This window comes from Amaranthus tricolor, chromosome 16 (assembly GCF_026212465.1).
Source record: "Amaranthus tricolor cultivar Red isolate AtriRed21 chromosome 16, ASM2621246v1, whole genome shotgun sequence".
Lineage (NCBI taxonomy): Eukaryota > Viridiplantae > Streptophyta > Magnoliopsida > Caryophyllales > Amaranthaceae > Amaranthus > Amaranthus tricolor.
In genome coordinates this window covers 4,332,384-4,343,687 of record NC_080062.1, presented here as the reverse complement: position 1 = coordinate 4,343,687, position 11,304 = coordinate 4,332,384, and the positions used below count along the sequence as shown (strand labels likewise).

The following is an 11,304-nucleotide window of genomic DNA, read 5'->3' as shown; positions in this document are numbered from 1 at the left end:
GTTTGGACAAAAGGTAAAAATTTCAAATGAGAAATAAAAATAAATTATAACAATTAAGAAAAGTGTATGAGAATCAGGTCTAATCTTAGTTGAGAAAAGTATTGCTTTTCTCAGCCAAAATCCTGGGTTTGATTGTCACATAGTTTATACTAATAAAACCCGTATCCTTGTAGTTTATAACAACTCTAAGGGATTGCATATGCATAGCGAAACAAAACCCTTTTGTTCGTTATCTAAAACTTTCAAGGAGGGCTCACAAAGACCAAAGCCTCATAAATCATAATTGAAGCTTTATGCATCATATGCATGTGTCCAAGGACATTTTCATTAGATAACTAGGATTGATAGCTAATAGCAACAAAATAATGAAAGCTTTAACCAATCTCTGAAACTTCATTAAGTCAAAGTGATACTAAATACATACTAGTAATAATGAATACAATGTCTTAAAAATTCTCCTTCATACATACTTCATAGTTTTCTAAAGGGTCAAGCGAGAATATAAAACTAGTAAACCCTGCACTTGCAATGTAGTTCATCAATGACACTATGTTGAAGCGATACAGTAACGACTCAATCTTCTTATCCTCAGATATAAATACAAGGTCGTTGAACACAAATCAATCATCATGCAGTGACTACTGCTTCAGGGGTGGTAGCAATGGCCGCAGTCTTGGGGGGCTCGGCAGGGGTCTTGCTGGTCTTGGCGTCTGCAGGTGGTGAAGCTAGTTTTAGGTGTGTAGGAGGACTGTGCTTAAGCTTCACAAGTATCTGCCTCATCCTGGCAAGGTCGGTCGGTTTCCCCGGCTTTGGTCCTTGGATCACGGCAATGGAAGGTTTATTCTCTTGGTCCTTTTTCCCTCTTTTCCTCTCTATAGCAGGGACTTCATTAGGAATGAGCTCTGCGATTGCCTTCCAGTAATTCTTGTCAGCCTCCTTGTGAAACTTCTCATGGTTTTCCAGGAATAACTGGTAGGTTCCAAAATTTTTTGAACATTAGAATACAAGACACCACTATTTGTATGAATTTCAGCAAATTTGGTTGCATACATACAGCAAAACATTGTGTTATACTATAAAGCAATATTCAAGAAAACAGAAGGGAAAAGAAGAGAAAAGAACAGAATAATATTGCACAGAAGAGGAGAGGAGGGAGAAGAGATGGAATGCTTTTATTATTATGTATAAGTGAACAGTGTATTCACTCTGGACTATTCAAGCGGACCAGTAGCTCCTACTAATTGTCTAAACAAGCATGGAAAAGAAAGAATTACATCCCTATATATACACAAAAGCAAAACTGAAATTAGCCATAACAAACTTTTGCCCATTGTGCAAAGCAGCATAACAAACTCTGATAACAGAAAGATTCCATTCCTCAACCGTCTGCCACCTCAGCCTTTTTCTTCCTTTTGCTGTAAGTAATAAGTGGGCCATTTGAATTCATCACATCACCCGCCCAAAGAGATTCACCTTGTCCTCAAGGTGAAAGTGAGGAAAATGAGCATCAATGGTGTGAAAGTTCTCCCATGTAGCATCAGTAAGAGGGAGGCCCTGCCACCTGATGAGAACTTCATCCACTGTTTGTAGCGATGGCATAGATTTGTGAATACCCAACAATGCTTCAGGTTCAGCCATTAACTCCAGAATGGTGGAGAGTTGAGGGGGAATAGCAGTAGCAACAAAAGAGGAACCCCGAGCTGGCTTTAATTGAGAAACATGAAAGACGGGATGGGTTTTGCAAGAAGGAGGTAAGTCCAATTTATAGGCCACCGCACCACTTTAGCCAAAATTTCATAAGGACCATAGAAGTGAGCAGACAGCTTGTCACGACGACAACGGGCTAAGCATTGCTGATGATAGGGTTGTAACTTGAGATATACCACCTCTCCAACTGTAAAGGAAACATCCCTGCGCTTAAGATCTGTTGTGAGTTTCATACGATGCTGATTTTTAAGCAATTGAAACTTTAAATCATCAAGAATAGCATCACGTTCCCGTAACCACTGTTCCATACTATCCACGGTGGTAGTATTATGAACAAAGCGGAAAAGGGTAGGAGGTAGACGACCATAGAGGGCTTGAAAAGGGGACATCTTGATAGAGGTCTGGGGGGAGGTGTTGTAACAGTATTCGGCCCAATGAAGCCATCTGGACCAATGCAAGGGCTGTCCATTAACAAAACAGCGAAGGTAAGCTTCCATAGCTTGATTACGATCTCAGTCTAGCCATCTGTTTGAGGATGGTATGCCATACTGCATAAGAGTTGGGTGCCTTGTAAGCGAAAAAGCTCTTTCCAAAATAAACTCATGAACACTTTATCACAATCCGAAACAATTGACAGGGGGTAGCCATGAAGTCGCACAATTTCGCGGGTGAATAATGTGGCCACTGAGAGAGCGGAGAAAGGGTGTTTAAGGCCCAAGACGTGAGCATATTTACTTAACCGATCCACCACCACAAGAACCGTATCAAAGCCACCAGAACGTGGAAGAGTCTCTACAAAATCCATCGATACTTCCTCCCAAACCTGATGAGGAACAGGAAGGGGTTGCAACAAACCCGCAGGTTGTTGGTGAGAGGCTTTGTTTTGTTGACAAACGGCACACTCCCGAACATACTGTGTAACCTGCTTTCTCATTCCGACCCAAAACCAATGCTCAGCTAAGCAAAGGTAAGTTTTAAACTCCCCATTGTGCCCTCCCACAGCCGAGTTATGGAACTCAAATAGCAGCGTCTTAATGAAAGGAGATGAAGCGGGAAGCGCTACTCGTTCTTTGTACAATAGCTGGCCTTGATTGAGTGTATAACCGGGGTAATGGCCCACATATGAGACAGATTAGTATGAAGAGTATGAAGAAAAGGATCAGCTGCAATCTGACGTTGTACTTCCTCCCATGGAATAGAACATTGAGTCAAAAGAGCATCAAGCTCTAAGTGAGAAAAAGATGGGTGACGAGAAAATGCATCTGCCGCCTGATTAGTGGTGCCCGGTTTGTATTTAATCTCAAAATCGTAGCCCATAAGCTTGCTGATCCATCGTTGATATTCGTTGCCAATATCCCTTTGTTCTGTGATAAAGCGCAAGCTATGTTGGTCAGACCAAATGATGAAATGCCGGCCTAACAAGTAATGACGCCATTTTTGCACCGCAAGAACGATGGCCATTAATTCTTTCTCATAAATATGATTAGCTTGGCCCTGAACACCTAAAGCTTTACTAAAATAAGCAATCGAGTGAGAATTCTGGGATAAAACAGCCCCCAACCCTCTACCCGATGTATTGGCTTCGACAACAAAAGGAATATGGAAGTTCGGGGTACTCAAAATCGGGGCCTGTAACATAACTTGTTTGAGAGCATGAAATGCTGAATCAGCCTCTGAATTCCACATAAAACAGTCATGTTTGAGTTGGTGAGTGAGGGGAGAAGCAAGATGAGCATAACCCTAAATAAATCGATGGTAATACCCGGTAAGCCCCAAAAATCCACAAAGCTCCTTCAAAGTTTTCGGGTTGGGCCAATCCATCATAGCTTGAACTTTTGATTGATCCATGGCCATCCCAGTAATGGAAACCACATGACCCCGGTATGTTACTTCAGAGAGGCCAAATTCACACTTCTTATTATTAGCATAGAGCTTGTGAGAAGACAGTAACTCCAAAACAGACGCCAAATGGTGAACATGATCTTCTAAAGAAGCACTATAAACCAAAATATCATCAAAGAAAACCAAAACGAATTTTCGCAAATAAGGGCGAAATACCTCGTTCACCAAAGCTTGGAAAGTGGAGGGAGCATTTGTCAAACCGAAAGGCATGACCAAAAATTCGTAGTGGCCTTCATGAGTGCGGAAGGCGGTTTTGGGCACATCTTCAACATGGACACGTATCTAATGATAGCCGGACTTCAAATCCAGTTTAGAAAAAATAGTCGCGCCATGTAACTCATCTAACAGCTCGTCAATAACCGGAATGGGGTACTTGTCAGGTACAGTTTCTTTATTAAGAGCACGATAATCGACACAAAATCGCCAGGAGCCATCCTTCTTCTTAACCAAAAGAACGGGGCTAGAGAAAGGGCTAGTTGAGGGCTGTATAATGCCTGCGAGTAACATAACCTCCACCATTTTATCAATTTCAGCCTTCTGAATTTGTGGGTACCGATAAGGGCGAACGCTCACAGGATTGGTGCCTTCTTTTAGTGTAATGCGATGCTCATGATCCCGCAAGGGAGGCAAACCAGGAGGCATGTCAAACACGGCTGAGTAAGTAGCGATAACAGCTTGAATGGCGTCTGGAATATTATGAAGGGGCTGAGTTGGCGAAGTTTGCATAGGGTGTTGATTGAGTTCAATTAATAGCCCTCCACCTTCTTTACGAATATTCTTGAGGATGGATTTAAGAGAAACTTGAGAACGTGCCAGAGATGGGCACCTCGCAAAATTATTTTTGCTCCATTCTAGTTAAACTGCATAATCTGAAGTTTCCAATTAGTGGAAACGGTGCCGAGTTTTTCCAACCATTGAACGCCAAGAATAACATTCGAGTTACCCAGGTCTAAGGGGAAAAAATTATCCACCAATTCAAACACCCGTAAATTAAGCACCATATCACGACACTCGCCCTGTCCACTCACGGTGCCACCAGTACCAAGGGACACACTAAAATATTCAGTGGGTGAAATGGGTAGGTTGAGTTTAGAAACAAGAACCAAGGAGATGAAGTTATGAGTGGCATCGGGGTCAATCATCACCACAACATCAGTGGTCAGGATTGTACCTTTTAATTTCATTGTTTTTGGTTATCGATACCAATAACTGAGTTTAAAGAAACACCAATGGGAAAGGGCGGCTCCACCAGGGTGACGTCCGAGAAGTCACCACTAACTGGCCAAGTCTCCGCCAATATTTCGGCCTCATCCTCCACGACCAACATCACATTCAGCTCACGTTTCTTACATAGGTGTCCCAAGTGCCACTTCTCATCACAGCGAAAACAAAGGTCCTTAATACGTTTCTCCTGATATTCTTTGTCGGTTAAACAGCGGATATTATCCGGTGGTTATTTGAAGGAAAAAGATGGTGGGTTACGGAGGCTTGGGTTAGGAGGTGGTTTTTGTTTGCAGGGTATGTGAGATGGTGGGGTAGGTTTGGAGAGAGAAAAAGGTTTAGTAAAAGGGTGGCTATACTTATGTGGGGTAAAGGAGGGGGGCCCATGGGAAAGCATTCCTTGAAATGCCATTTGTTTATCTTCTAGCCTGACATCCAAATCTTATGCCTCATCCACAAAATTAGGATTTAAAACCCTAAGTTCAGTGCGAATTCTTGGTTCCATCCCTTTTATAAAATTTGAAAGCATTACATCCTCAGATAAGTGAACTAGAGGAGCAGCATAAGAAATAAATTGCTCACAGTAATCGGCAACAGAGCCGGTTTGGTATAGACATCCATTGTTCACAAAGTGAGCCACCTTCGCGAGCTCGAAAGTGTCCCAATATCAATTGTTTCAACGCCGACCAAGTATTAATCGGGTGCTATTGACTCGCCCATTGCCACCATAATAACGCACGACCCTCCAGGTTCATCACCGCCGCATCAACCCGCTCCGTATCATTCATATGGTAAAAAGAAAAATAGCGTTCAGCCTGTGAAAGCCAGTCGTCCGGGTTATCGCCATAAAAAGAAGGTAATTCCACTCTTTTAAGCTGCCATTCTGACCCACCTGGTGGATTCGAACGTCTCTCATCTGTCATGGTACAAGCTGTTTATCGATTATGAAGGGTTCTCAGCATTTAATGAATCTGGAGATGAATCTCGCTGAAAATTTACTATGGTCAAAGTTTTGACGTCATTGGTGAGTAGAAAGGGCAGCGCGTAACTCGTCAAATTTGGCATCATTCTCAGATTGAGACTTCCACAGAGAGTTTTCATGGATGGTGGACACGTTCCGCAACTGTTCCTCCAATCCTTGCATGAAGAGGCGTATTTCCTGAATACCCGCCTCAACTACCTCCAACCGATTCGTCTGAGAAGGGGCCATAATCACCCATAACCGAATGTATCAGATACCACTGTTATACTATAAAGCAATATTCAAGAAAACGGAAGGGAGAAGAAGAGAAAAGAATAGAATAATATTGCACAGAAGAAAGAGAAGAGAGGAGGGAGAAGAGATGGAATGCTTGTATTATTATGTATAAGTGAACAGTGTATTCACTCTGGACTCGTCGAGCGGACCAGTAGCTCCTATAGTGATTATATCACTGATTGTCTATACAAGCATGGAAAAGAAAGAATTACATCATCCCTATTTATACACAAAAGCAAAGCTGAAATTAGCCATAACAAACTTTTGCCCATTGAGCAAAGCAACATAACAAACTCTGATAACAGAAAGATTCCATTCCTCAACCGTCTGCCACCTCAGCCTTTTTCTTCCTTCTGCTGTAAGTAATAAGTGGACCATTTGAATTCATCACACATTGCCAATAAGTTTCTTACTGTATAAATGAAGACCGAGTCACTGAAGAGAAAGAAAAAAGAGAAAAAGGTATGCGATGAAAAAGGCGACTAACTTAACATGGACAGGTCAATAAATAGGCTAGTTCATAATCAGATTTTTCAAACTTCATAGTTAAAGAGATCAACATGGTTAATCCATTCAAATATAGTTGATGTTAGTGTAGATTCTCAAAAACAATTACAAAATGCTACAGCACGTTTAGCTTCATATTTCAAAAGACACATAAAACATGTAAATTATTTCAAGAACTTCGCGTAAAATATCATATATATGTTGGATAAGCTAACAATATAACCACATGTTTGATCAAACAAGCCTCATACCACCAAGGAATTCACATGAACAACCAAGGGCATATGAAGTATGAACCTGGACACGCCATGACCATTGACATTGCCAGGTTTATTAAGTAAAGGGAAGAAAAAGCGAAACTAGAATATAAACGAATAAAAGTAGTCGAAACATGGGATACCATCCCGTTTGCTCAAATACTAAGGGGTTTGATGTTAATGACAGTCCATTTTTAGAAAATACTACTATATTCTAATTCCTCTATTGATAATCAAAAATATTGTTCGTATACTATTATTCCAACGTGTTGAGTGGTCTGAAGATTTCGATGACTGGAGTAAAGAACGACATATTGAATGTAACCTATAATGGTGTTCAATTATCTGAAATAGATTTTTTTAAAAAACTGATTAATCGATGGTATTCAAATAAAGATAGTGTTTCCTTCCTATCAAAAACCTTGGCACACATCCCAAGATCTAATGAAAAAAACAAAAACAGAATCAAACAGATGATTATTGTTTTTAACAGTTTTGGGAACAGAAACTGAAGTGCACCTAATTCAAAATTATATCCTACCCAAAAAAAGCTATAACATATTGATTGTTATGACTCCATGCCCTAGAAAAAGAATAGAGAGACCGCTTGAGAACTTGACCAAGTAACTGATAAATTAGCTAAACAAGCTAAACATAAGATCAATAAGATCCAGAAAGCAAACTCTTACCTTCTCCTTCTCTCTGTTGTTTTTTGTATTGTTCTCACATGTAACCTTTCTCTTCTCATGGAAGGCAACCTTGTACTCGGTTGCTTCTTCAATGATCTGGCTCAATATTTCTTTTTCTCTCTTCTCCTTCTCTTCCAGTTGAATAGCATTTTGCCTAACAGGCCAATGAAAACCATCATTACTTGACAAAATCCATACAAGAAAATTTTCCAACACTCTAACATCTCAAGTTAGAGAAGAAACGGATACAAGAACACAGAATTTGTATTTTGGTCATACTGAATTATTAAGTTCTCAAGGACACGATAACAAAAAGAATTTCGCCAGTGCCGAAGATATAATTATTCATGTAAAGGGCATCAAAATTGTAATGATAGAGATAAGTGAGCTTAATGAATCAAAGCCTATAACTTAGTAGCTGCTAGAGTAAAAAGGGTTGCTTATCACAGACAAATAGAGCCTATATCCTTTCCTCATCAAGGTTGAGAAATTAGGTGTGAAGAGTCTTAACCATCAAAGTAAAGCGGGATAAAGTCAATTTATGATAGTTCAGAGGTGAAAGCATTCATAATTAGATAACTAAGTTCATACGCTCTGCCCGGTAATTGTTGCCTGAAATTACTCTCTTTCCCCAATATTATTAAGTTAAGTTCAATTGCTAGAATTCCGCTTTATCTTCAGTTGAGTTGAATTCAACACATCACTTAACAATTACTCATATTTCACTATCCTTTCAATTGAGTTCCATTCCGTTGTTACTAGTCCTGTATAAAGATTCTTACACATCCCTTCTTTCTCCAACCTCTCATCGCACCACCACAAATAACCAACGCACCGTAGCATCTTCTCAACAATGCAGGCAAAGAAAGAGACATTTTTAAGGCACTCAAGTTTATTTATTCAAAATTTTCTTTTCTTCATCATTGAAGTTTAGAGTATGAAAGACAGGCCACGAATGAAAAGTGATCTCTGGTGGTGATGCAGAAAAAGAAAAGATTTTGGTCAATGGGAAGATCCCCGGGAAGGCCATAGAGGCTTGTGAAGCAACAATAAAAGAGAGACGGACACTTAGGAGGAGCAGAATGCGAGGGGGTATGTTTTGGCAAGTAGCAATTCATTCATAAATTAGGGCAATAGTAACTTAGTATGTAATTCTAGGGCCATCGTTAGCAACTCAGCTCCTACTTCAATAAGAATACTTGCGACCTGTGTCCTAGTTAACAATCGAAAAATAAATCAAAACTAAAATCTACAATTGCTTGTCCGTAATCATTCCTCGCATTCACCCTCTTCAAAATGCTAGTTTTTCCAATCACAAAAAAAAAAAAACAAAACCCAAAATTACCCCAATTATGAGGTTAATACAATGAATTGAATTCTACCCCTGATAAATTATACCACCTAATAGTAGATATACTAACAAAGTCTTGATTCATGACGTACAATCCTCATATCAATTCATGAATTGATTCCCTATAACCTAATTATCCAAGTTCTTCATTGCCCCAATCAATATTTACATTGTCAACATCAGTTTTACGCAAAAGATACACTCTACTTCAAAATATAATATAAACAAATCCGTGTTAAATTTAAGGAGATATATCCCAAAATCATATGACAATGAGAGGAAGGGAAGAACATCATCCTTTTCGGACCTACCATTCAGTTTTTGATCGAACCTTCAGCTATGATATTATGTTAAATTGGGCTGATTGTCAATGACAGCATATGAACGGAGAAACAAAATGTGCACACCAAGAAGATACCATCTAAAACCATATGACAATTGAAGGGAAGAACACTTAAAAATGAGCACGCCATACTTTAATTCATGAAGAACACTTCTAACGCCATCTTTAATTCATAAATGTGGGACAAATTATTCGAACATGATCATAAAGTATACCCATACACTATAATGAAGATCGAAATTAAAGTAGATGAACCAAAGTCTATTATCGTTAACTAAACCTAGATCTCGCAAACAAATTCAATTTCCATAACATTACATAGACAAACCAAAAGATGAAAATTCAAATCAACTACCCGAAAAAATAAAAATAATAAATTTTAAAGGCAATTGACGACGCTAACCTCCGCCATTCACGAAGGGCAACACCTTCCTCCTGCATCTCCGAAGGAGGTGGCAAAATCGGACCATTTGAATCGACAAAAACCCCATTATCAGCCGAATTGTCATTGGATCCGAAAATATCATCATCGTTATCGTTAAAAATCGCCGATTCATCGGCAGACTCCTTAACAGGCTCAACATCGGTGAAATTGGAGTAGTCTCCTACAGCTACGTAGCCATCGTCATCTTCGAAGGGGTGAGTCGACTCAGCGGAGTGTGAGTCAGGGTTAATTTCCTCGAACGAGTCAGCGAATGAAGACATAACTGAACGATTGAGTCGCTAACACGGGGTGAAATCATAAATGATAAAAGGATCGGATTTACTCGCATTTTGTTATTTCAATGAATGTTGATGGGTTCGGGTCTGATCTTAGTTAGATAGTATTAATTTATTGTGTTATTTTGATTATCCTATATTAAATTATACATATTTAAAAATTACAAAAAGTTAATATTATGAAAGTATGTGATTAAATAATTCAAATAAAATCTCACTTGACTGTACCTTGTCTTTCATATTAGCCTCAACGTATAAAATAAACTTAAACATGTCCATAACCGTAATATAGCAGTTATTAAGTATTAAAAATCATTTTGAGAAGATATATAATTTTAATTTTTATCTGGCTTTCTCTCTTTCTTTATCATGTCATAAAAAATAATAGTAGTAAAAAATAAAAAATAATGATGACTAATAATGTTGCTTATGATTTGTCCTATTTTCTATCTTAGTTTGTTTGTTCATTTTTACATTTTAAAATTATAAATTATTAATTTAAGTTTATAAGTGATTATTATAAAATTATAAAAATAATTATTTTAAAATTATTAGTCATCATTTTAAGTCTTGGTTCAACTATCGTTATCATAATCGTCATTCTTGAGTCAACCAATAAAAATAATTTCACTATAAGACTTCTCATTTGAAAATTTATGAATATGACAATGTGAAATTGCGCCAGACCGGAGTTCTCACTTAATCTTGTTATTTCTCCTTAGGGGCTATACATATGAATGATTGAATAAAATAAGTTTTTTTATACAAAAAAATTAAAATAAATTTTAGAAATTTTAATTCTCAAAATAAGCGTTTTCGTGTTCGAACCTAAGTTTAGATTTATTCACTGTTAGAAACAGTGAACAAGAAAAACAATTATTATGACTTTGCTGTCGGCAAATGTATAACAAAGATTAGATTATTACTCCCTCCGTTCTTTTTTGATTTTCCACATTACTATAACAGATAGTTTCAAAAGTTCTTCCACTTTAGAATACTTTATTTTTAGAAAGTTTTTATCTCACTTTTACCCCTTAAACCCCCTTTTCTTTTAATGTACCTCTTTTCTTTTATTTATAATTATTTTCTCTCTCATACTTTCAATATAATCATTACTTCACACTACTATTTAATTAAAACAATACCCACTATAACCTCATACTTCCAATATAATCATTACTTCACACTACTATTTAATTAAAGTAATACCTACTACAACCCAAAGATTCTATCTTTCTTAATATGTGTGAAAAACTCAAAGTGAAAGATCAAAAAAGAACGGAGGGAGTAAAATATAATCAAAAAGTGAGATCATGGATGAAAGATTGGATAATTAATACTCCCTCCGT

At 38.0% G+C, this 11,304-nt stretch overlaps 1 protein-coding gene across 1 annotated transcript; it reads right to left on the bottom strand.

Annotated features, from left to right (window-relative positions):
- Nucleotides 1–366: 366 nt before the first annotated feature.
- LOC130803037 (clathrin light chain 2) lies at nucleotides 367–9,997 on the bottom strand. The gene is made up of 3 exons (XM_057667189.1): nucleotides 9,639–9,997; nucleotides 7,542–7,695; nucleotides 367–969 (listed from the first exon to the last, which is right to left on the bottom strand). Exons 1-3 carry the CDS (start codon nucleotides 9,938–9,940, stop codon nucleotides 628–630), a joined length of 798 nt encoding a protein of 265 aa, XP_057523172.1. The 5' UTR covers nucleotides 9,941–9,997; the 3' UTR covers nucleotides 367–627.
- Between the last annotated feature and the right edge of the window lie 1,307 nt (nucleotides 9,998–11,304).

Bases quoted from the DNA above. Each gene is read 5' to 3' on its own strand.
- LOC130803037 (XM_057667189.1), bottom strand. From the start codon at position 9,940: ATGTCTTCATTCGCTGACTCGTTCGAGGAAATTAACCCTGACTCACAC. The intron at 7,696-9,638 runs GTTAGCGTCGTC...TTGGCCTGTTAG, and splicing joins GCCCTTCGTGAATGGCGGAG to GCAAAATGCTATTCAACTGG. The intron at 970-7,541 runs GTAAGAGTTTGC...GGAACCTACCAG, and splicing joins ACAACAGAGAGAAGGAGAAG to TTATTCCTGGAAAACCATGA.